This window comes from Aspergillus chevalieri, chromosome 4, assembly GCF_016861735.1.
Source record: "Aspergillus chevalieri M1 DNA, chromosome 4, nearly complete sequence".
Lineage (NCBI taxonomy): Eukaryota > Fungi > Ascomycota > Eurotiomycetes > Eurotiales > Aspergillaceae > Aspergillus > Aspergillus chevalieri.
The window spans coordinates 3,518,702-3,543,974 of NC_057365.1; the positions used below are offsets into that span (position 1 = coordinate 3,518,702).

Below are 25,273 nucleotides of genomic sequence, written 5' to 3' on the forward strand. Positions count from 1 at the left end.
ATGGCTACCACCTTTCTGGTCGTGGTGGCGCTCGCCGTCGGCCTGTTGATACTGCCCTACGTGAGCACCAGGAAGAAGAGCAAAAAGGAGGGGAAAGTTCTGCTCAAGCTCCCCCTCATCGGCGACCTCCATACCTCGCCTATCGACAAGCCGCTAACGAACTGGGATACATGGGTTACGCAGAATGGCCCAATAGCGGTGCCCAAGCTGTTTGGAATCGTACCTATTGTCGTGCTCAACTCGTATGACGCCGTGACGGAGTTGTTCAGCCGCCGCAGCCAGTGGTATAGCAACCGACCGGCCTCGGTCAGCATGGAGATGATCACCGGTGCTGAGCCAGGGCAGTCGCGATTTACCTTGATGCACGACTACGATGATTACCTAAAGCTGCATCACCGAATCCTCGCTCCCAGCCTAGGCGCAGTCGCTGCTCCACAGTATCAGTCCTTGATGGAACTCGAGTCCAAACAGCTGCTGTTCGACCTTTCCAACGCGGCGCGGCAGAGCCAGGACGGCAGCATGATCAGTACCGACACCATATACCGCCTCCTGGAGCGCACCCAGTCGAGCGTCATCCTCGGGCTGCATTATGGCCTGCGCATTCCACGATTCGACGAGCCCATTCTGTATGAGATCATCGATACCCAGACACAGGTGACCCATCTCGCCGCCAACCCTGGCCTGCCCGATCTCATCCCGCCGCTGCGACATCTACCTGCCTTCCTATCGCCCTGGAAGCACGCTGCAGACAGGCTGTTCGCCACCCAGGTCGACCTCTATATGCGTTTGTTCCATCACGGGCGGGACTCAGCGGGCTGGAATGCTACGAAGCAGGCTATTGCCACCGCAGAGAAATACACCCCAGCTGCCTCCCCGGTTGCGGACCTTGATCTCGCCTTTACTCTAGCTACTTCCATCCAGGGCGGTATGGAAACCTCCCCGCGCCAGCTGCTGTGGCTGTTCATTGCAGCGCTGTACCAACCCTCCTTTGTAGCCCGAGCGCACGCCATCCTCGACGAGGTGGTGGGACGCGATCGCCTCCCGCGCTTTTCGGATCGCTCGAGGCTCGCCTTCATCGATGCCGCTGCTCACGAGTTGTTCCGGTGGCGGCCCATATCGCCAGGGTCCATTCCCCGGCGAGCAGATAGGAATGACAAGTTCAAGGGCGTTAAGATCGCCAAGGGAGTCACAGTCATGGCAAACGCGTGGGCTGTTGGTCGAGACGAAGCGGTGTTCGATCCCGCGCTGGGAAACCTGCAGGAGTTCATGCCCGAACGGTGGCTACAGCAGGGCGACGCTGGAGATACCAAACTGCGCACTGATCTTCCACTGCCAGTTTTTGGACAGGGTCGACGGATCTGCCAGGGCAAGAGAGTTGCCACTGACGGGGCATTTATGCAGGTTGCCAGCTTGCTGTGGGCGTTTGATTTCGAGCTGGTAGACGGTGAAGTGGTGGATCCGTGGGAGATGGTTGTAGTGGGATTCATGACGATGCCGAGGGAGAGGAAATTCAGACTTAAGCCAAGAGGGAACTGGGTGTTGGAGGCTATTCAGAGAGAGTGGGAGGAAACAGACAAGAGTCTTGACAAGGTGATGGGAACAGCAGATGATGTTGAAAAGTAGATTCTGCGGTCCTGACCTCAGCATTGGGAACTGTGACAGTTGAATAACGGCCAATGCCGATAGCTGACTGTAGCAACTGAGACCAACGGGCAATATCCGTCAATATCAGTTATCAGCCGCTGACGGCAACTATTGGTGACGACGAGAGCACATTTGATGATAATGAGGCAAATTGATGGTGGCGAGGCCACACAAACGGGCCAAAGGGCTTCAATCCTCCTGGAAATGGACATGTTAGAGATGGTGCTCCTCGTTGGCCACAGGAGCTGGGTTGGTTTTGAACCCTAACACAACCCAATGGGCTGGGTCAAGGGCTTTGAAGTGTCAATTCATATCACATGGTAATATCAGGAAGCCACATATTATTAGCTACGGCGCTTGAAGCAACGTTGTATGACTTCCATTAATGGAACTGATAAGTGAGCTATGGTGATATGGGACGGTGGTGGATGGGAATTACTCTAGAGAATTGTACCACCGTGATTTTCCAACAGGTTCACCACTGCCTCATGCCCATTTTTAGCCGCCAAGAATAGTGCTGTGCCATGCACCTGAGCATTAACATCAGCCCCCTTCCTAAGGGTAAGCTTTACATTTGTATCTTGAAACCCTCGGATCGTTCCTTTCCCAACCAGAAGCTCCACGACCGCATAGTGCCCGTTTTGTGCAGCATGTGTAAGGGGTGTCTGGCAGAAAATATTGTCCTTCAATGTTCGCTCGCTTCTTTGCAAGGAGCGACACAACATCTGTATGTCCATTACTAGCAGCCAGCCAGAGTGGCGTGCATTTAGATCTTTTGGGGAGTCTACTTCCACACCCTTTGTGCTTGAAAGCATTTGGCAAACTTTAGGATGTCCCCTGATAGCTGCATAATGTAAAGCGGAATATCCTTCGCTATCTTTCACATTCATTTTACAGAAACCCACAAGGGTTTTAGTGATGTTTTCATATCCAAGCTTTGATGCGACATGTAGCGCAGTTAGGCTTTAACCGATCGGTGGAAGATTACAAACATGCTGTAAGGAGGGTCCCGCAGCTAGTGCAATCGACAGCAGACTCTCGTGCTGTTCCTTTACTGCCCATCCAAGGAGACCGTGTAGATGGGAGTCTTTTGAACGGCCACCAGGAATCCAACGGAGAACATTCCAAGTTTCGTTGAAACTTGTTGCAAGATTCTCAAATTTCTCCCAAAATAGTCGCAAATCCCTCGACATATGTGCAGCATTCAGTCTGGAGACTGCTGTCAGGAGCACTGGTAGCGGCTTGCTCAACACCCCAGTTCGTTCAAAGCAGCCACCGCTCACTGTTTTGCCATAATCATATTGTACGACTTCTCCGAAGTCCCTTGTTGGTTGCTTACTACCACATCGCCCAGTCGAATATCAGCCGTTTCACTTGGAGCTCCCCCTCCGATTCCCACCATTAGGAAGAACCGTATCGACTGGAAAGTGGATTGCATTTGTTTAGCCAATATTGCAGCTGATGTCGTCCCATAGACACCTGATCGAAGGCACGCAATGACGACATTGTGATCATATATCCTACCAAGGATGTACTTGTTATCGTCATTGGGGTTCGTTGGCGAATTAGGGTGTTTGTCGGCCAGCATCGCTTCAGCCGCAGCCGTATCCAAAGGGAGGACACACAGCCAGGCGACCGTATAGTCTTGATGGCGAAGATTCATCGTTGCGGTTGCCATTCGTATGGATGTCAGGAACCGTTAGAATTTCCCGCCACGCGAACGAACTATATAACTGGATCGCCTAACCGGTGTTGAGACGATGAACGATTGACAGCAGATGGCAACAAAAGTACCCCGGCCCATCACTCCGCTCTACAATCTCGCAATGATAGACACGAGACATGAATATGGCTGGCTGATCATTGGGGTCAAATTGAAAACCCCAGTCCATTTTTTTCTTGCCGGCAAATGCAAGATTTTCCCAATCTGGCTTCAAGCCTACCCCAGGGTGTCAAGAATCAGCGCCTCGAAGGTTGCCATGAAGGATCTTGCGAACATCACACTGCTTCAATAGTTGATCTGTAACGAAGCATGACAGTATAGTATCGAATGTACACGCAAGATTTGCTGCTGTATTCTCTGGGATGCGCGAATCCCAGTAATTCAGAGAAACCATTAAGTCATCCGGTGTTTGATCAACGGAGACAACCAATATCAGACCTTTACAATAGTCAGTATCCAACAACAGCAATAACAACAACGATGACGATGATAATGATGATGATGGAAGGGGGTACTGGGTGTAGGATATATACCCATTGGGTCCTTAGAAACCGCCTCGCTGCGCTCGTGAGCTCGAGTAGAAATAAGAATGCAACAGCCGGGATTCGCTGGCAACTACTAACCGGCCGGGCATCTTCACCTACCGGGGTTGGTTCTCTACAGCATAAGTGCAGCCTTCTCTGGTCTGTCGGTCAGGCGTGGCAAATGGGAGAAGGTGAAGAGCTGGGAAAGATGAGCAGATCGCCAGAAACGCCATATTTGAATGAGAGGTCATTCTACGCGGAAGAAACATCTATGCTATCATTTAGCCTCAGGTGTCTATTACCATATCGGGTGTAACTTACGTATATCTCGTAATTTTTACATATCTGTATTTTTCGTCCGACATCAAGACTCGACTCTCTCGACTCAATCATTCTCCAGCACTCAATTGAGCCTCGACATTCCACGAATACCCTTGTATCGCTAGCGCAGCCCTGGGAGTGTTGACCTCTACCTCAGAATCACAACTACAAGCTGCCCAGCTAATGAGCCTACCCCGAGGCTTCCGACTCTTTCGCACAACCATGTCCGGCGAAAAGATCTACGAAGGCGTTTTCGCCGTCCACAAACCCCAAGGCGTCACCTCCGCTGACGTTATTCGCAAACTGCAATCTCACCTTAAACCGTCTGAGCTCTTTCGCCCTTGGATCGAGCACGAACGCATCGAGCGCGCCCGCTCCTCCTCCCGCGAAGCGAAATTCTCCCGCAAGCGCAGGAACAAGAACATTGATGTGAAGATCGGACATGGGGGTACCCTTGATCCTCTTGCTACGGGTGTGTTGGTTACGGGTGTGGGCAAGGGCACTAAGCAGTTGAATGATTTCCTGGGATGCACGAAGACGTACGAAGCTGTTGTTGTTTTTGGCGCAGAGACGGATTCGTATGATCGACTTGGAAAGATCGTGAGGCGCGGTCCATATGCGCATATCACGCGCGAGGGAGTGGAGAAGGCACTTGCGCAGTTCCGGGGCAAGATCATGCAGCATCCGCCTATTTTCTCGGCGTTGAAGGTGAAGGGAAAGAAGCTGTATGAGTATGCACGGGAGGGACAGCTGCCACCGATTGAAATCCAAGCGAGACCAGTGGAGGTCTCGAATTTGGAGATTCTGGAGTGGTATGAGCCGGGTACGCATGAGCATAAGTGGCCTGAGGAGGAGGCGCCGGAAGAGGAGAAGTCTGTTGCGGAGAAACTACTTGCAAAGGATGATGCGCTACCTGTTGCTGCATCTGCGGAGGAGGGACAGCCTGAGAAGCAGGTGCTAGAGACTTCATCCGCAACGAAGCGTCCTGCAGAGAGTCAGGAAGAAGAAAAAGAGCAATCCGCCGCTACAACAACAGAAGTGACCGCCGACGACTCCATTCCAGCACCAAAAAAGCAGAAGGTTTCTGACGCTGCGCAAGACGCACCCACGGAACAATCAGCAGCCACCACAATCGCTGAAACCACCGAATCCTCCGAATCAAAACCCGAGACCACCGCATGCCCTCAACCTCCTGCCGTCAAAATCACCATGACCGTCTCCTCCGGCTTCTACGTCCGCTCCCTCGCACACGACCTAGGAAAAGCCCTTGGTAGCTGCGCTCTCATGTGCGAGCTATCCCGCACTCGCCAAGCGGATTTTACACTTGATTCCGATAAGATCCTCGAGTACAAGGACTTGGATGCTGGGGAGAAAGTCTGGGGCCCGAAGGTGCAAAGCTTCTTGGAGGAATGGGAGGAGAAGAGGGAGAGAGACGCGAGGGCAGGGTCTTCGTGATTGTACTGTATATATCTGGGCATGTTCATTAATAGTTTACGGTTCAAGGGCAATATTCTACATCCCCAATCTGTCCCAACCACTCGAAATGCACACATCAATGATTTTTCGCAAGTTACCGGGATGAAGCATACTCTGCATGCTATCGGCCAGCCAAGCCATGTTAGTCTGCGGTGAAGTTCGATGCGCAGCAAACCCCATATCTGCACGCCGTTTCGCCACGTCCGGGCCATTCTCAGCCAGAATCCCGTGTCCCTTCAGTGCATCAAGAAGCCGTTCGTGGGATTCGTTTGAAGCGGAGGTTGCACATAGCCGCGCCCTTCCACTCCCGAAACTCATGAAACACCTCATACACCTTGTGCTGTAACGCCATGAGCGCCCAATTGCAAATGCTCATAACCACAACCGCGCACATGGCCTAGACTTTATGGCTTCGGCGATCAGCAGAGAATACCATATCAACCCGTCGAGGTATTTACAGAGATTTCCACAGATCCCGCGCAAGATGACATTCTCACGCAGTTTCCGCATCGTGTCACTGTGGAAATCAACCAGATAGTTAAGCAGCACGCAGGCCTCCGACATTAACGTGTATTGCTCCCTGTTGATCTGTTCCCCAAGAGGCCGATTGATGCGTTTATAACGCCTACATAAATGGCGAGGTCGATGTAGCGATGCGAGAGGACGGAAGTCATATAGTTCCCGTAGACACCTCCGGGCAGTCGAGTCCATGATGATCACGGTACTATCCTAGGGCACCGAACTGGATTGTCTGAGCCACGTTGTTGTCAAAACGCCAGTCGCTGATGATCCCCACTAGACTGCAGCTTCAGGAATGCTGCCCCAACTTCCTGAAGCAGATGTAGGAATTTCTCATCTGCTGCTTCACAGTAGTCTGCTATTAGGATATTGTTCGCTGCCTCTGCTACGGCTCTGGCAAGGCCTCGTCGCAAAGCCCGCCGCCGCAGGCGATGGCGAAGAGGTATTTTGCGTCTGAGTATCTTGACCTGCTCGTTTGTCGGGCATAGCTGATGATACACCGATAGGTGCGTGTCGCAGTTAGGGTTGATCCGGTGATCTGGCGCTTGTATCTGTGCGAGAGAGGGTATAGGTCCAGACGGGTTCCCGAATGCCCTATTCATCTGCGTTTAAGAGGAGGAACTTAGCAATTGCGGTATGGAGATCGTCCGTGGTAAACAGATCGCGAGGGTTCCACTCGTTCTCTTTCGAGTTCACCAGGTTTGCCATGTCGACCATCCTTTTTACCACGCTGCACTCATTTTGCTGCAGGATGGACTCGGGAGTGGCAGCCGGTGGAACAGGATATACACCGTCGCAGGTGCAATCAGTCCGCGAGTCGTAACGGTGTGTCAAGACCATCAGAACTCAGCTTCCTCAATCGCTACGAAGAGATAATTGGATACGATGAGCCATTCTTGCTAATGGACGGCAGTCCAATCCGCTCTCCCATTGCCCTAACGGGCAGAGATAAGCGACAAACAGGATGTATTCAATCGAATGTTGGAAACAACAAACACCTATTAAAAGCACCTCGCTATATCTCTGGCAGTGACATGCTTGAGATACGTCCATGTCCGATAACGTTTCCCCTCATCCACCATCACGACGCTGGGCCAACAATGACCAGCATGGATCATCTAGTAATAGTGGGATTGGTCTACCATGCAATTCCCATCAGCCACGAAAAATCAGAATGCAAACCCTGTTCTCACTCACAATAATCAATGCCCCGAAAGCTGGAATTGTTCGCAGGCTTCCAGTCACCAGTTAGTTCAGTGGGATGAGAGCCATCTCTCCAGTTTCCAAGTCGGTCCAAGGCCCATATCACATACAGCTATACCATTGCTAGGGGAAGCCTGACCAATTTCGTTTCCGGTAAACTACAGCATAAAGGCCGTAGTCATGCCGCTGCCCTGGAGGCGTTCCAGCGGCATCTCAATGGAAATGGTGAGCTCGTTGGAATCCTGGTCGGTGAGGAGGTGAGCAAGGCCTCTCCACATACTCCCCATACGAAAAGTCCGCGTGGCTCATCATGGGAGTCGGCAAAGAGCTACTCGTCGAGCGGATTCTGCGGGTATTACGGAGCATTGGCCATCTATTTTCTAGGGGTTGGTGAAATAGGCTTGTATAATTCGAGCTAGTTTGTGTTAGAAACTTCATCCTATATAGTGGCATCATGGCAAGTTGCACTTTAGTTAGATGGGTTATGTGCCGATCCTTAAACCAGACTGCAAATTTGATGTGTCAAAGCTACGAACCAAAACTAGAAACCATGCCCGTCATCAACCAGGTAAACGACAAGAAATGCCCACACATTGACAAGATATAAATGTCTATGTAGCTGCATTATAAACAGGAGACCATTTTAGATGGGGTATACCGCTGAAGACACAGAATACACAAAAGAGGAAACCAAAATGAAAGACCCAACAACGTAAGGAGAGATTGGAAAGGAATGCAGGATGAATGATTTATAACACAGTGAGATGAAGATAATATGCAGCCAGGAAATTGCTCTATGCCAGGGTAAACAAGATAAGATAAAAAGAGTTTGGGTTATTAGACAGACTGGTAGGAACCGTGGGCTTGGACAAGTGCTAGACGTTGTTAGCATAGGCTTTTCAAGGTCAGGTGAAATGGACTTACTTTGGAGAACAGAAGCTTGCCCCTGTCTCGATTCGCAAGCACACTGGAGAGTGCTTCCGTCCAAGAAATCCAACACAATGCTATTAGGCAGCTCTTGACAGTCCTCATCCGGAAGACAAGGCGTTCTGAACTCGGTCAAGTGGTACTTCTTGGTCATGTTACGGCCAGTAGAGTCCACATTGGCCGGCGTGAGCACCAGATATCCCTTGTCGTCAATCCGGACGAATCGTCGCTTCCAGAGAAGTGTATCCGGGAACTGGACATTAACTTCGCCAATGTCGATAGCCTGAACCTCAGGGGCCGGGGCCGGGGCCTTGGTGGGGGCGGGGGCGGATTCGGGCTCAGGTGATTTCTCCGGAGTCGTGATGCCTTCCTCACCCTTCAATGATCCGGAGGGACCCAAGGCCCCGAGGAGACTCTTGCGGGAGTTTGATGTGATGGACGACATGCGGTTTAGGAGTCGAGAAGTCCGAGAGCCCTTCTGGTCTTCACCCTCACCCTTGGAAGAGACCGACATCCGGCTCTCCGATCGTTGTATCGTGGGAGCGGCGCCAGATCCCGCAGACGATGTGGACATGCTACGCTTCTCCCGGTCATCAGTGGCTGATTCCGCGGTCAAGTTCGGAGAAACGGGAACCTCGGATGTCTCATGCTCGACAGTCAAGGGGCTAGCTTGAAGCTGGTTGTCCGGCGAAGCACCGTCTGCATCACGGACTATTCGAGCTGTCACGGATACCGAGCTCGTGGTTTGCGTATTATTCAGACTCGATTGAGAGTCATCGCGGGTCAGGTTTGCGGCTTGCGATGCAGGACGGGAAGTCGAAGCACTTCTGGAGATGGCCGGCGAATTAAAGCTTCCAGGAGGCTGTGAGATCGAAGCGCGTTTCCGGAACGTCTCAAACGATTGAGCTGCATGAGACCCAGTCATGTTCGGCGGTGTCGCTGTGGCGGGCACATCACGGTTGCCGGTAAACTTCTCCAGCGCCTTGATGCGGCTGGAGATTCCGGAAGAGACGTTGACCTTTCTAGCCACCAAGGCCGGTGACTTGGGGCCGGCAGTAGTCTCTAGGTACGTGCTAGAGACCGACCGGCCGCCAGCGACAGCCTGCAAGTTGGCCGACTGCGATTCAACCGCCGCAGTTGGGTTTGAGACCGCTCGAGTATTCACCTGGGTCTCCGGCGACGGCGACGATGCCGGTTGTTCATCTCCATTGTCTGCGATAACAGGCGATCCAACGGACACAGGCTTGGCTTCCTGCACCGTAGCACTCTTCAGTTCTTCCATGAAGGAATCATCCGAGAGCAAGTTATCCTCATCAGAGTATTCGGGAGTCGGTACTTGAATGGGCTCGAGGTACGGTTTGCGCTTTTCCCTGCGTTCGGTGACGTGCTGTCTTACCGGGTCTGAAGATTCAGGGGTTGGCGGATCATGCTGCGAGTCGCAGTCAATTGGAGCGATTGAGTTCGAAGAGGCGTTGGGGATGGTAGTAGATGTGTCAGGTCGCGGAAGGGTTTCAGGGGCAGCGTCCGCCTCCTGTTCACTGGAATTAGGAGGTGGATTTGTGGGCGGTGGAGAAACAACAATTTCGTTTTCGGGAGCGTTTCCAGACTTATTCTCGAGTGGGCCATCGACGGCACTAGGCGAGCGCGGGCCATCTTCAGGCTTGCTGTCAATAATACCTGAAGAGGAAGACACAAGGAGGGGGAAACCGTCCGCTTTTGGCTCTTTTTCCTCTTCTCCATGGTGGTCATCGGCATCATCATCATCAGTATTATGATTATTATTAGTCTGCTCCTTGTCAACGGTGGTGGTAGTAGCAGTGGGTGTAGTAAGAGGTGTAGTAATAGTGGAGGAATGCTGATCGCCATCGGAATCCGAAACCACCATATCCACGGCCGAGTCAGGTTTTGATTGGACAGGCGAGATGAAGGATGTTGCCTTATTACGGGGTTCTGTGCTCTGGTCCGATCTGGTTTTATAATTATCGACAGCTGCTGCTCCCTTGTCGTGGTCGAGCTGGCCGTAACCGACATTCTCTTTGTTTTCGTCGGTTTCGGCAGAAGGCTGCTTCTGTTTGTTTTGCCCAGATCGTTTTTCCATTTGCTTTTTACGCTGCTGGAGGGCCTTCATCAGCCGCTCTTTCTCCGGGGACAACCCAGAGGTCGACACTGCGCTCAGAGATTTGGCTCCGGGTGAAATATGAGGCCGTGAAATCGGCATCGACAGCGGAGGCACCAATAGTGGAGGTACACCAGGTGTTGCTCCCTTGCCAGACTTGGGAGATGCTACGGGATTTCCCTGGGATCGAGGTCGAAGGGGAGTAGTGTTTGGACTGCGTCTTCGCAGGGCCGACGAACGAACGCCAGCCGGTAACGATGCGACCGGCCGTTTGTCTTGACTTCGAGGACGGCTGCTTGACTCTACCGACGGCCGCGGTCCCCGCTTGACTTTGGGTGTGGTATATGGAGATATATGATCCAGATCCTGCATCGACGGTCGGGAGGACTGGGAAAACCGGCGCGAATCGGACGGCGCACTGGCAAGGTCGTCGCGGAAGTTTCTGTGCAAAGATGCACGTTCAGAGCTGTGATCGAAGGTAACCGAGGGAGGCGCGGGGAAATTGTCAATGGTCGACGAGACATCGGAGGCATTTGTTTCGGGTTCTGGCTGGTCACTGGCACTGGTCGTTTGGTACAATCTCGATGGCGCACGCTGGGAAGCCGTTACGGTAGCGTCAGATCGTTGGCTGAACGGTCTCTGGGGTGTCTCGCTCACTGGAGATTGAGCCTGCGAATCGTCTTTGTCCGGGGTGTTTTCCTCTGCATCTTCCGTAATTTCCATCAGCCTGCGACGGCGGAGGGAACTCGAAGAAGAGGTGATAGAACCTGAAGCAGCATGTAACAAGCACGCGGAGGACAGTGCACTTTCGGTGAGGTCCGTCGACTTGGACAACGAGAAAACGGTGTCGTGGGGAGAGAACTTGTCTAGGACAGATTGGAATTGAACGGTGGTACGGGCTAGACAGGTTTCAAGGGTCGCGTCAGCTTTGAACCACGGGTACCAACATTTACAAACAGACGGTGTAGAAGCGCTTACCTTTGACCAGTCGCGACAGATCCTCCGGCAAATAGCTGAGAACTACCTTCCTCCGGCGATACTGTAGAAACCCGTAGAGCGGAGAGGCCTCCTCGTAGCCGTCGATCGCATTTCGCACGTCAGGAACGCCGCCAGTGCCTCGACTGAGTAGAGCCACTTCATCTCTTGAGGTATAATGGAGCAGAAACCTGAATATAGTAGTGTGCGTGCGTCAGTAACTGTTGCTATCCAGCACCGAGTCTTGATGGTTGTGACCGCGGGCGTCCGCGAACGCCGCACCTCGGCCCCTGGGAGAGCAGAAAAGACGATAAACAGGACTTACCATCCTCCAGCTTCAGTCAGAGCAGACTGATAGGCTTCAAGCACGTCAGAATTATCCAGGCCATTCAAAGACATGACGACCAGCAACGCATTGGAACCGAGAGATCGTGGTCGGTGCGGACGCGGAGGGAGAGCGAGAACAAGGAGGGGTTGTCGATAAGGCCAGAGCAAGAGAAAGAACGAAAAAGCAACACAATAAGAGAACGACCGAAAGAAAACGTGCGAGAGAAGCGAACGTGGACCTTTTCTGCAGGCGTGAAGATGATCTGTAAATTCCTGCAGATATAAAATATGTCTGTACCCGAATGGGATAGTAGAGAGCGCGAGTACGGAGCACTTTCCAGGTCAGATCTCGCAATAAACTGGAGATCGGATCAACGGCTGAGAAATAAATATAATATAATGAATCAAAGAGCGAAATGAATGAATGAATGCAATGAAGTGAAAATGATAATAAAAATGGCTATGGGTATGGTCCCTCTCAGGAGGCCATTGATTCGGCGGTTGACTTTCAGGGGCCGAGAAGGAGGAGAGGAACTGTGGGGAGCGCCTTTAATTGGGACCTCCACTGGCTGGGCTGGCAATGCAATGGCACTGGCTGGTTCTTTGACTGCTGTGTATCAGATTATGCAGGCCATATTAACCTCCAGAAATAGAAAAGATACGTTGTGATACAGGTCGGTGTACTGTACAACATACCACTATGCACACAAAGATACGGAGAGAGATACAAGCACATCTAGGATGTAATTCACAATGTCTAGAGTGAGAGTCAGGATCAATCGAGTCAGGACGCAAATCACGCACATCAATATGGAGAAGCCAATCCCATTTTCTGTCCCCAAATAAAATCAGTCACTCCATCAAGATCACGTGGTGATAGCCATTTCCTAAAAAAGAACATAGGGCTGTTGGCTAGGCTAGTCGTCCCACGAGCGTAGAAAATCCAATGCCCTGTCATGGGCCACCTCCTTTCTCGCTTTTTTTCAGATGATGCCCAAACCGATCAAGACCCATTTCCCTCGTCCTGGATGCATCAAAGCCCTGTAGGTTCTCATAGTAACTTCCCGGGAACAAATCCGTGATTTTAATCACAGGGGCTGCCATGTCTGTCTTTGGAATAATTTGCTATTCATATCAGCTGCAATCATTGGGCTCAAGGGGCAGAATACTTACAGTACACTCGCCTTGCCGTTGCGGACCCGACGGGCCCCTTTCCCTTCTGTAGCTCTCGTTTCTGATAGGGCTTCTTTATCCTCCTTGATAGTGACGAGAATAACAACGTTCACTTCCTTGCTCCCAAGAAGCTATTGCTCTTTGTCAACAAGCATGTCTTCCCAATCTTCGCTAATTCCCACTTTAAATACCATCGTCGCTCGGGAACAGGCATACGGCCCCTTTCCACGGAACACAATAGAAGCATCAGGAGATTTCCACCACGATGGGCCTTTTTCCCTACCATGCTCGCGCTTCCAAGTGAAGAATTGGACGCTCGATCTGGAGCGTAGGAGTTTTCCCTCACTCCCTGTAAGGAATCCGGTCAAGCAGCCTGCTAGAAAAAAGTTATAGACAACACAGGAGACGCGGCGGCGGAAATGCTCGCCTCTGGCTTTGACAGTCAGAATGCGCCTTTCGGGGTCGTAGGATGATGTGGGTTTATCCTTTCTTTCTCTGTACAGAATTTCGTGCATGCTATCTGCACATGGCAAATTCCATGGTACGTGTACCCTCAAGCCATCCTCTTGGTCTCTTGGGAGATAGCGATGCAACAAATCAACTAGCTGTTGTTCATCGTCAGTAACCTGAACCTGGGCAGCGAATGACATGGCTGGCTGTTTGAGGTGTTAATTATGGTTTGAAGGCAAGAGATAGACTGGGAGCCATTGAATAGAAGACAAGAGCAAGCACCAAGCATCAGACATCACAGTTGCGTGGTTCATGGATGTCATATCAAACTATCTACACCAGCGAGCTCATAATCACTGCGCAAGATCAACATAAAACAGGACACAATATTTTTGATTCGGATTCCCCTTTCCTTTCTGCTTTTCTTGAGCATTTGGACACTGGGGATGGATTAAAGAGCTAATTAAAGAGGAAGAGTAAATAGGGCCAGTTTGGAAGAACGGAGAGCGCCGATGCGGGGATCGGATCCCCGCGATAAGCAACTGCATACTTAAATTCCTTAAAGGCCAAAGCTCCCCGTGTTCGATAAAGGAAGAAGCAATAACTGCCAATATGCTGTCAACCCTTCCTTCACCATCAAGCATATCCTCTCTCTCCCTGGAACAGCAGTTCCAAGTCCTCGACACCCTCTTTGAACCATCACCGGAGCTCCACGCCATCACAGGTCCTGTCCTGGCAACCCACTCATTCGCCTCATATGCTAGTCTTGCTGATGCTGTGCGAGGTCAATTGTCAGCGCTGTCTTTGTCACAGTTGCCTATGGACCAGCAAACACTCATGAAGATCTTAGGATCACATCCACGTCTGGGCAGACCACCGGCCAAAGCTACAGAGCATTTAAGCGAGTTGAGCAGGAAAGAACAGGCCAATTTGAACGCATCAGTCGCGGAGGACCAGATGGAACGTTTGAGTCTGTTGAATCATGAATATGAGGAGAAATTTCCTGGGTTGCGATTTGTGTAAGTCAAGGTCGATTCCCCCAGATTTGAGCATTCTAATGGCATCCCCATGCAGAACATTTGTCAATGGCCGAAATCGAGATGTAATCATGGAAGAAATGCGCCAGAGGATTGACCGTGGTGACAAGAGCCGCGAGATTGAGGAGAATATCCAGGTTAGTTGTTCGTGTTGCAGCGCTTCTCAGATGCTGATATCTGGACCCTAGGCCATGTGCGATATTGCCAAAGATCGAGCGAGAAAACTGCAGCAACCATCGAATATATGACATGTCCGATAAGAGTTGGATACACCAGGCTGTTATGGCGATCCTTTCGAGCACTCCGACCATAGAGTGGCATAGCTTCGCATTTTTGTCTCGGATCTGAGACAAGCGTATAATGGCTTCTTGAACCTATAATCCATCCCTCTTCAGAGTACTCTGTATAGATCATGAAATGTATTCGGTAGAGTAGAAGTAAACCGAACAAAAAAAACGCTTTGATGTCATCCATTTCCACTTCCGGCTGGTGCCGCTTTTTCCATCGCTCGCCGAAAATTTACTTCCTTTATTTGCTCCTGGGACGCACCACTGGCCATCGCTGACCTTTAATTTCCCTCCTTTTACTTAAGCGACACATCCTTCCACATGTGCAGCCTCCAGTGCCCTCCTCAGCATGGCCGAGGCTTCCACTGCTGGGCCGCGCGCTTCGTCGGTCCCCGCCATCGTCACCACCACCGGCTCTGCCAGTTCGTCCTCGCACATCACCAGGGATCCAAGTAACCAGAGTGGTAATAGCAAGCACCAGTCTGGTCCTGCGCGGACATCACAATCGTCTCCTATCGGTACGTTAATTCTAATGCGCCCTGTCACGGGGCGTGGAGGTTCGCCCGGGTCCGTCGGGAACTTCAAGGGATATCCCGGCCAGAGACCAATGATATACCGGGGGATACTGTCGTGCATTTAAACGAATGACCGGCTGACTGACTGGCGGCTTCGTTCCGGGCTTAGGTCCTACATCGCCGGATGTCGCATCGGGGTCGAGCAGTAATCAACAGCAAGATGCGCGAAGGAACCACCGAACCACGCAAAGTCTTAGTTACTCGAACCACCGGGCCAGCGGCTCTGTCACAAGATATTCCACGTCTTCTCCTACGGTTGTGGATCCCAGTGCGGAAACCAGTGCGATAGACCCGTTATCTCAAGTAAGTCACCGTTTACGAAGGAGGATTCCGCCTTGTTCGGTGTCGCTGACGGATACGATCTTGCACCCAACCTATAGCATATCATTCAGCGCACGAATACCCAAAAATCCATTCCTTTGAAGCTACTAGGGAGAGCGCCTTACGAGGCGGAGGCCGGTGGCACGGACAACTACAATGCAGACGAACAAGGCTTAATCCGACGGGATTCAGTGCCACACCAGAGACCTCCCGAGAAGAAGAAGTGAGTTGGCGATGCATACCCGTTTTTCGTGTATGGCGTAAGTCGGGTGATGACCGCTTGCCACCCTGCACAGTGACATGCGCGTGCTTCCTTGATTGACAGCCTTGTGCTTCTTCGTCTTACCAAGACGACCTGTTCGCTGACTTTAATTCATTTCCCTTCAACTACAGAAAAGGCGTTTCCTTCCTCAGTCGCATAATCCTGGGAAAGAAGAAGGACCGGCTCTCCGACGCTGAAGACGATGTATCTGAGTCCGAGAACGGCCGCATGGACCCCGACGCCGCTGCACAACCTATAGGTTTTATTCCTCGATTCCCGCGGCCGCCGAAATATCTCAGGGTTCGCGCGCACTACAAGAAGGAAAAGACATTCAACCGGGTTTTCGTCGCGCAAGAACTGGAGGGCGCTGATGGTATATTGAGCGCGGCGGATAAGGATGTAACCAATTCGGTAGTCGGATCCGAAAAAGGCTATGATACTGGGAAAGCGGTTTGGTCGCTTGTCTTCTCCAAAGATGGGAAATACCTTGCAGCTGCGGGGCAGGATCGTAAGGTTCGCATCTGGGCGGTTATCGCTTCGCCCAGTGACAGAAACGAGGTCGAGAGCGATGAGGAACAGGACAACGACGAGCTTCCGAAGTTGAAAGCACCAGTTTTCCGGGCAAAACCTATTCAAGTGTTCGAGGGACATACTGGCAGTATCCTAGACCTGAGCTGGAGCAAGGTACGGTACCCTTCCATACCTTTAGGTTTCTTATGCTAAAAGAAGCTTAGAACAATTTCCTACTTTCTTCGTCTATGGACAAAACGGTCCGCCTGTGGCACGTAACTAGATCCGAATGTCTATGTTGTTTCCAGCATAGCGATTTTGTCACGTCGATCCAGTTCCATCCACGCGATGACCGTTTCTTCCTGGCCGGATCTCTCGACACCAAGCTCCGGCTCTGGAGTATCCCGGATAAAAGCGTGGCATTTGTGGTGTCGGTGCCAGCAATGATTACATCGGTCGCTTTTACTCCGGATGGTATGTACGCAATAGCCGGATGCCTTAACGGACTGTGCATCATTTACCAGACGGACGGCCTCAAGCCAATAGACCAGATGCATGTACGGTCTGCGCGCGGTCGCAATGCGAAAGGTAGTAAGATTACGGGAATTGACGCCTTTGCTCTTCTCGACGACCCAAATGCGGATGTCAAGCTCTTGATCACTAGCAATGATTCCCGAATCAGACTCTACAACTTCAAGGATCGATCCTTAGAGGCTAAGTTCCGTGGCAACGAGAACACCTGCAGTCAAATTCGCGCATCGTTCAGCCACGATGGGAAGCATATTATCTGTGGGAGCGAGGATCGTCGAACGTATATCTGGCCTACCAATACCACCGAGAAAGACATGGATAAACGTGCGGTCGAGGTATTTGAAACACACTCGTCTATGGTGACAGCAGCCGTAATGGCTCCTGCGAAGACTAAACAGATCCTGGGTTTCTCAGAAGATCCGGTCTATGACATTTGCAACCCGCCGCCAGTGACGCTGGTAGGCAAAGATGAGTCCACGCTCAAGGACAACGATTCCGGGAACCGGAACTCTGGAGCTAGCAAGCAGGCGCAAGAGTCGCCTACTTATATCTCCCGCTCCACACACCCCGACGGTAACATCATTATTGTAGCCGACTATTCAGGGAGAATCAAAGTCCTGCGACAGGACTGCGCGTATCAAAAGCGACGATACGCCAATTGGGATGCCCACTCCACTATCTCCAGAAGACTACTTCGACGGTCCAATTCGACGCGCCACAGCCTCGCGTCTTCCATCGGAAAAGACTCTCATAAAACGCCCTCCGAGCGGATTCTCTCCTGGCGCAATTCTGTCATCCGACATAATGCAGGCCATGCCAACGGTACGAGGACCAGGAGTCCTTCAGGCAAATCCATCCCCAATGCTTCACGCTACTCCAGTCCAGGAGGCGGCTCGTCAAGACCCCGTGCAGACTCTCGTTCCTTCACCATGTCTCCATCACCCTCAGCATACAAAAATTCTCTCGACAGCCCACGCTCAAGCGCCGACACATCGCGGCAAAACACCACACCCCGAAAACGTGAACCCGCCCCTAAATCACCCTTACCCCTGTCCTCCACTGCAATCGTCGCGAGCGGCCAAGACCACGATAATCCATTATGGATCCAAGGCGAGCAAAGCAACGCTTACTGGAACAAGATCACACATGACGCCTTTGCAGCGCAGAACCGCCAGTCTCGCCTCCTTGCCCCGGATCGACTATCTGTTCCAGATGCAGATCGAAAATTGAGCATCGGGAGCGAATTTCTGAGCAGTGATTATGCCTCGTCGAATGGGGAGGGTGAAGATGGGGATGGTGATGTTCTGAAGTGCGATGATTGCCAGGGGACAAATTTTCGGGCGAGTAGGGGGAGGAACGGGAAGCAAAGGCTGGTTTGTGTGAGGTGTTTGAGGCCAGTGAATTAGTGGTTTTGGTTTATTTTATTTCTTCTGTCTTTTTCTATATTCTGCAATTTTGGCTATAAATGGTTGGCATGGATGGTGTTTTGGTTAGTTTGGTCGACGAGATATCTGTACATGGCATGGTGTTTGGATAACATAGTTGCTACGGAGTACATTATACGAGCAATGTGACATGTGGCATTATGTATATACGCGATAGAGATTTATTTCAATCGGTTCGATTTACATACACGTATCTTCAGTCCTAAGCCCTCAACTATTGTACATGTTTCCCTCTCCGTTCTCTGACCGACCTCACGCCAGCTATCACTCAGGTTGGGGGTTTTTGGTCAAATCTGTAAGGGACCACTAGAATCAGACCTGAATAACAACAACAACAACATCATCATCATAAGTCCTGAGGCAGCCACATAGTGGAAGATTGGTCAGTTCTGCAGCAGTGGACAAATATCAACACAATGAAACCAGACACATTGCCAGGAAATTTCTCTCTCCAGTTTCAGATTATACAGTTACTAGCTGGTTCCAGCATGTTAAGCCGTGTCAAAGTATTTATATAACAACATGGACTCACCATTTATGGTGCCCTAGACAATGTATGCCATAACAAACCAGTTCAACAAAGTTGGGAGATGGGAAATCAAAGAAGACAAACTTGCCTAAATTAACATGCGTCCATCTACAGCAGTTGTGGATCTCTTAAATATATATCAATTCTTAGAGAGTTTCTTTCCATAGCAATCAGGATGAGGTCGTCTCCTTCGATTGTGGAGAATGCCCAGCGAAGATGATTAAACGCTGGCCGAACTTGAAAATAGGAATCCATGTCCTTCCCAGGTCGATTACGGGTCTTGACGAGTCTGAGGCGCTAGCTTGGCACCTTTGTTCAATTATTGGCTCCGGGTTCAAGAATAATTCCAGGAGTTATTTGACTGCCTCCCCTACCGCTTGCTTTAAGTACACAATGCATGCAAAGGTGAGGCGACCCCGGCAGAATCTGATCTCTTTTCATCTTTGGCGTGCCCTTAACTGGGTTTAGTCCAGCCTTCCCTATTAGAAATGAGGTTTGGTTTGGTTCTGTATCCCCTTTTTCACTGTAGATGAGTTTAGGTGCAAGACCCAAGGTGTTATGGCATCAAGAGTTTGTGAGATAACCATGAATCAAAATATAATAGGAACAATGTTCGATGTTCACTTCTACATCTCCAGTAAAAGCGAACGTGTGGAGGCTCTGTGGGACGTGTCTCGGAGCGCCAAAGGACGTTCTCCCTGGTCACTCAGGAATTGGTCACTCGAGATCATCACAAGGTCTGTAACGGATAATTTGTTGCTGCTCGCGGGATAATGCTACAGATGAATACTCCCTGTATGTCAAGTATACTGCCGGCCGTCTCCGCCAAGCTCCGACGACTCGCATCTCCACGCTGTCTGTCCGCACTCATCTCATATTCGCGAAGCTGCCATTCATATTCTCTTCCCTTCTTTTTTACGCTTACATTGTTGAGTGAGATAATTCTCTTCTGTTACCTTCTTCCGGGAAAGAATCAAAAAGACAAAATGCCATACCTCCACACACCCCAGGCATACCTGGAACAATCTGCGCTACTACTCCAAGCATATCCGGATAGCGTACGTTTACCCTACGTGAGGACGACGGAATACAATCCGTCATAGAAGAAAAAAAAATTACTAACAAGATTAACAGAGAATAACAACAAAATACTCCTTCCCCTCTCAACGCCCGACAGCCCTCAAAAAAGCCCAAGCCCGCCAGTCTCAACGCCAAGAACAGCAACAACAATCACAGGATACCGCTACAACACCCTCCCAATCAACACCAGCGCCACAAACACCCGTCGCAACCCTCACATTGAAAACCTACAACCCCGCCGCCGGAATCTGTCTGCAGTATCGCACGAATAAAGCCGCCGAGGTTGGAAGGTTAATTACGAGTCTGGGCAAGTTGGCTGGTGGTGCGGATGTTGCGGCGCTGGGGTTGGGGGCTGCGCCTGCGACTGCTGCGGCGGCGGGGACTGCTGGGGATGTTGAGATGACGGATGCGCCTGTTGCGGCTGAGGAGGGGAGTGCGGCGGCACAGACAGCGGGGCAGGCAGAAGGGAAACCCGATGTCGGGGCTAAGGGTGGGAAGTCGAAGAGGAAGGGTAAGGGGAAGCGGTGAAGTGGGTTGCACGTGTGTGTGCTGCTATTATCGGATGGGGAAAAATTAGGGTCTTGTCTGGGTAGTGAGGATGGATTGATAGGGTCTCAGGCTGTGCTTGAGTGATGCGGTTTGCCCTCGATGAAACGATATCTGGAATCCCTGCTTAACGGCTGCACGGATATACCCTTGGTCTTCGAGACTTAGCTAGTTCCTCGTGGGTATTACCTCACTTGAGACGGCAAAGGACAACCATTACGAGATAGATGGGCCTGTATCTGTACATATGAAAATCTCAGAAGGACCGGCCTTTTCCAGATCATCTTGATACCTAAGATGCTACATGTGTACTGCATACGGAGTAGGGAACAACACATTGTCCAACTGAATATACATTGATATATACTTAAGTACATTTTGGCATCGCCCATTATCCATCAATCCAAACCAAGGACAGGACACAAAAACAAGCAAGGAGATGACCACCGAAACCATAACGCCAAACCCATGCGTACCTCCAAGAATCATTCATAAACATACAGAAATATTAACAGCGCTCATGGCACGAGTCAAGGACTTTGGCGGCGAGAAAATATAAGTCCGGATATGACACGCAACCGGGGTATATAGAATTTTTCAAGCCACCTGTTTAGAAGTCATCGTCGAAGCTGAGACCAGCGTCGTTGGTGGTGGCGGACTGAGATTCTTCCTTCTTCGTGCTGCTCATGACACCAGCCTTCTGGTAGTCACCAACACGCTTCTCGAAGAAGTTGGTCTTGCCAGCCAGGGAGATGTTCTCCATGAAGTCGAAGGGGTTGGTGGCGTGGTAGTATTTCTGGTTGCCCAATGCGACCAGAAGACGGTCGGCAACGAATTCGATGTACTGGGTCATGAGCTTGGCGTTCATGCCGAGCAGGGCGACAGGGAGAGCGTCAGTCAAGAACTCCTGTTCAATAGCGACAGCCTCAGTGATGATGTCCTGGACGATCTGCTTGTCGGGGCGGTGATTCAAGTGAGAGAACAGCAAGCAAGCAAAGTCGGTGTGGAGACCCTCATCACGAGAGATCAGCTCATTGGAGAATGTAAGACCAGGCATCAGGCCACGCTTCTTCAGCCAGAAGATAGAGGCGAACGAGCCGGAGAAGAAGATACCCTCAACGGCGGCGAAGGCCACGAGACGCGAAGCAAAGGTGGACTCCTTGTCCTGAATCCACTTGATAGCCCAATCAGCCTTGCGTCTGATGCAAGGGACTAAATCACCAGTTAGAATCGTGTCAATTGTATAACCATGGCATTGGAAACATACTGGTATCAATAGCGTCGAAGAGGTAGGTGCGCTGCTTGGGCTCCTTAATATAGGTGTCGATGAGGAGAGAGTAGGTCTCCGAGTGGATGTTCTCAATCATGATCTGGAAACCGTAAAAGCAACGAGCTTCGGGGACCTGAACCTCACCACTGAAACGCTCAAGCAGGTTCTCATTCACAATACCGTCCGAGGCGGCGAAGAAGGCAAGGACGTGGGAGATGAAGTAACGCTCGTCATCGTTCAGGCGGTTATTCCAGTCGTGCAGATCCTTCGACAGGTCGATCTCTTCGGCGGTCCAGAAAGAGGCCTCGGCCTTCTTGTACATTTGCCAGATCTGTTGCAGAAAGCAGGATGTTAGTTTGATGCGCGTGGGAAAACCAATTTACGCGTCGACGCGTGGCGCCACTGACCTCATGGTACTTGATGGGGAAGAGAACGAAACGGTGAGGGTTCTCTTGCAAGAGAGGCTCACTGGCCTCGAGCTCCTGAATGGTAGGAGCCGCCTTGGGAGCTTGGACGGGCTTCTCGACAGGCTTGGTGACAGTCGCGTCGATGTCGGCAGCAGGCGCGTTCTCCTTGCCGGCGAAGTTGAGCTTCTTGACGGGCGAGTCGCTCATCTTGAGGTTCTCGAGAGAGGAGGCAGTCTATGCGCGATTGTCCAGTTAGCAAGTACTCTTGATTTCGGACGCGTCGCCGGGAGAGGCGACAGACGCAACCTCACGTACCTGCTTGGAGGGAGTGACCTGTGCAGCCATTTCGATAGAAGTAATTAAGACAATTAGAATAGTAGAGACGTAATTAGAACAAGAATGCTTCAGCAAGATACGGCACAAGAGAAGAGAGAGCTTGAGTGAAGGGAATGGGATGAAGAATGACGAGAGGGGAGGAGGGCAGAATTAATACTTGCGGCGGAAACGAAAAGCGCGACGAGTTCCGTCGCGGTCACGTGGACTGGCGCGCCTCGCGAGAGGGTGGCTGGTTACCCGATGCAGTTAGTGCGCGTCACGAAACATTTCGATATTTGCCCTTTTGTTTGCCCTGTTGCTCCATCAGACCATCGGTCCAGCTGCAATCCGGATTGCGATCGCCAATTGACCGGTTTGTCGCCGGGCACCACTGAGAATTCTCCACATGCTTCGTAGTTGGACGTGGTAGCTGGGCTACGAGGGGTATGCGCGGTTGCTGATTGATCTTATCTGATCCGATGCCAGCGCGTTCTTCAGCACCTACATGGCATCTACTTGTAGGTACATCTAGATACAATTAGATACCATTTTGAAGGGAAATTCAAGGGCAACACTACAATACTAGCTGTCAATACTGACTCCCGCCTGTATGCCCAAAAGTTAGCCAATTGAGCTGACACAGCCAATGCTACACGACCTCACGCGTCTGTCAATAAAGGAACACAATTCTCCACTCCTGAAATCGGACCTTGGCTTCATCGAAGTCATGATTAATGATCAGATAAGCCCGGTCCAAGCTCTGGAACAGCTGAAAGAGAAATCGCTCTAACTGGGTACGACGCGCTCCACTGCACGCGACGATTGGATAACCTCCGACCCTCTGAGCGGATTTTCGGATATAACACGTCTTTCTGGGTTCAAAATAAATACGTCTAGGCTCTCAGATTGGAGCAAGCTCTCTGCGACGCCGGAGCATGACGTTATCCATACAGAGAAACGCGCGTTTCGCGTTGAGTCCTCTGTATTTGTCTCCTTGCTCTTCTCTTTATTGCATTCGGCTATGCAGTGTACTACTTGGCTGCGTACAGGTTACCGATTTTTTGACCTATTTTGGTCCCTTACATATCCCTGCTGTCAGCCTGTCGCGTGTGGAGCTTAGAATGCTTCCCGATTGACCGCATCTTCCATGCATATTTGCTGCATGTGCTGTCAGAACCCCGATCAGAATGCCACTGATTGATTACCTAGTTTTTCCTTACTTGGAAGGGTTGAAGGAGACAAAGTTCAAGGGATCCAATTGAATCTGCAACTGTCATGGCATGGCTTGTATACCTTACCATTCCAGTGCCCCCAGTTTCTCTAGACTAATTATCGTACTTCTTGAAACAGGCATGTCATTGTCCCGAAATATTGCTCTCTGTCATAGCACCAACCCTAATGCAACACTCGTGATCAAGCTGTTTTCTCACGCTCAGACTCGACAGCCCCTCTGCTTCCGTGATAGACGACGATACGCCTGCCTTGCCAGACCATCGATCATATCTACCTCCTGCCTCAATTTGTGCGATATGATCGTTCAGCTTACTTCCATACATGATATGTTTAATAACTTATCTTTGTCCCTTCACTAGGAAGTCTGCCAACCGCTTTACTTCCAGGTTCGTGGACTATGCGTCGTGTCAGGGGTTAATGCACCCGCTGTATAGAGGACAATGCACGTTCCAGATGAACGGTTGGAAGGATTTTCTCTGGCTATCTGCGATAGGTCGACATCAGTGTGCGGTAGCAGAAACTGGCTGGCAACCTTTACGCGCCTGCCCTTAACTATTCTCGAACTTCTGGAAATCTTCAGTGTCAGCTATGAGTCTCCAAAAAGCGTGTAGCAAGACTTGTACATTTCGTCTTGGTAATACGCCTGCATTGGGCGATACACAAGATGGTTCCTTCCAGTGTAACAGTACCAAGCTTCCTGATTCCTGGGGGGAAGTTGATTGAGGGTAAACAGGACGATATGACAAAAATGGGGTATGCTGCCCCGTTGCGATTCCCCAAAGACTAGAAAAAGTTAGCCACTCAGGGAAAGCTGAATCCGCGAGAGCAGTCTTCCTGAAAATAGCAATGAGTTCTGGTGCGTTGTATCGAACGCGGTTATTATCCCAGGGCACTCTTTTGCATATCGCGCTTTTCTGTAAGAGAAAAGTCATTCCCTATCGAACCATCATGTTCCAGTTTCGATTGAGTTTCCTAACATCTCAAAGTGATCGTCCCTATGACACTCCGTTATTGTAGTGCTTCCGTTAAATGTGACATCGAATATCGCCCTTCCGCTATACTTTTTGGGAGATGTCCGTGCAGTTATCGGAAGTCCGAAGTCCCTTCACTATCCTCGTATAGTATGGGCTTTAACCAAATGCCTTTTACAGGACAGGGGACCTTCCCGAGGAAACGGAGGCAAGGTAGACATGACGAACATGTTCCTATAATTATGTGGATTAAGGTCAAGATTTTTCAGTTCATTGCCATATCTATTCAATAGCCTTCATCATGGACTGTTGTGTAGTCCAAGTCAAAGGGAGTTTTGGCCGGCCACCTCTACCGTGATTTTTCAGCTTCGGACGTGACAAATATAGATCACCTTGCAATATGTCCACTGGCGTTTGTTCATCGGTGGGGACCTGAGATAATTGACTTTGGCAGCCTGGCCTGACCGATAGCTTCTTAGCTACTTTTCATGTGTCGTTCGTGATCTTCCCAGTGAAAATTCCCTCCTGCTTATCTGTTTAAATGCATGATCTGACTTCTCTCAAGCGTTTCGATCT

The 25,273-nt window shown here is 50.7% G+C and overlaps 8 protein-coding genes across 8 annotated transcripts; 5 read left to right on the plus strand and 3 right to left on the minus strand.

Annotated features, from left to right (window-relative positions):
* Window positions 1-1,623, plus strand: ACHE_41254S (uncharacterized protein; the record flags this gene model as incomplete). Its single annotated transcript, XM_043279544.1, has 1 exon — window positions 1-1,623. The coding sequence occupies one exon, from the start codon at window positions 1-3 to the stop codon at window positions 1,621-1,623; it is 1,623 nt and encodes a 540-aa protein (XP_043137212.1).
* Window positions 1,624-4,395: 2,772 nt separating this feature from the next.
* Window positions 4,396-5,667, plus strand: ACHE_41255S (pseudouridine synthase PUS4; the record flags this gene model as incomplete). Its single annotated transcript, XM_043279545.1, has 1 exon — window positions 4,396-5,667. One exon carries the CDS (start codon window positions 4,396-4,398, stop codon window positions 5,665-5,667), a length of 1,272 nt encoding a protein of 423 aa, XP_043137213.1.
* Window positions 5,668-8,247: 2,580 nt separating this feature from the next.
* ACHE_41256A (putative GPI-anchored cell surface glycoprotein) lies at window positions 8,248-11,827 on the minus strand (the record flags this gene model as incomplete). Its single annotated transcript, XM_043279546.1, has 4 exons — window positions 8,248-8,285; window positions 8,335-11,352; window positions 11,432-11,619; window positions 11,754-11,827. 4 exons carry the CDS (start codon window positions 11,825-11,827, stop codon window positions 8,248-8,250), a joined length of 3,318 nt encoding a protein of 1,105 aa, XP_043137214.1.
* A 1,016-nt stretch (window positions 11,828-12,843) lies between these two features.
* On the minus strand, window positions 12,844-13,578 carry ACHE_41257A (uncharacterized protein; the record flags this gene model as incomplete). The annotated part of the gene is made up of 3 exons (XM_043279547.1): window positions 12,844-12,880; window positions 12,929-13,059; window positions 13,120-13,578. 3 exons carry the CDS (start codon window positions 13,576-13,578, stop codon window positions 12,844-12,846), a joined length of 627 nt encoding a protein of 208 aa, XP_043137215.1.
* Window positions 13,579-13,990: 412 nt separating this feature from the next.
* On the plus strand, window positions 13,991-14,663 carry ACHE_41258S (2-oxo-4-hydroxy-4-carboxy-5-ureidoimidazoline decarboxylase; the record flags this gene model as incomplete). The annotated part of the gene is made up of 3 exons (XM_043279548.1): window positions 13,991-14,397; window positions 14,453-14,552; window positions 14,604-14,663. 3 exons carry the CDS (start codon window positions 13,991-13,993, stop codon window positions 14,661-14,663), a joined length of 567 nt encoding a protein of 188 aa, XP_043137216.1.
* Window positions 14,664-15,051: 388 nt separating this feature from the next.
* ACHE_41259S (WD40 repeat domain-containing protein) lies at window positions 15,052-18,307 on the plus strand (the record flags this gene model as incomplete). Its single annotated transcript, XM_043279549.1, has 5 exons — window positions 15,052-15,220; window positions 15,387-15,580; window positions 15,658-15,821; window positions 15,992-16,544; window positions 16,595-18,307. The coding sequence occupies 5 exons, from the start codon at window positions 15,052-15,054 to the stop codon at window positions 18,305-18,307; spliced, it is 2,793 nt and encodes a 930-aa protein (XP_043137217.1).
* A 1,554-nt stretch (window positions 18,308-19,861) lies between these two features.
* ACHE_41260S (SRP9/SRP21 family protein) lies at window positions 19,862-20,483 on the plus strand (the record flags this gene model as incomplete). Its single annotated transcript, XM_043279550.1, has 2 exons — window positions 19,862-19,933; window positions 20,010-20,483. The coding sequence occupies 2 exons, from the start codon at window positions 19,862-19,864 to the stop codon at window positions 20,481-20,483; spliced, it is 546 nt and encodes a 181-aa protein (XP_043137218.1).
* Window positions 20,484-21,111: 628 nt separating this feature from the next.
* On the minus strand, window positions 21,112-22,523 carry RNR2 (ribonucleotide-diphosphate reductase subunit RNR2; the record flags this gene model as incomplete). Its single annotated transcript, XM_043279551.1, has 4 exons — window positions 21,112-21,713; window positions 21,769-22,102; window positions 22,179-22,412; window positions 22,494-22,523. The coding sequence occupies 4 exons, from the start codon at window positions 22,521-22,523 to the stop codon at window positions 21,112-21,114; spliced, it is 1,200 nt and encodes a 399-aa protein (XP_043137219.1).
* Window positions 22,524-25,273: the final 2,750 nt, after the last annotated feature.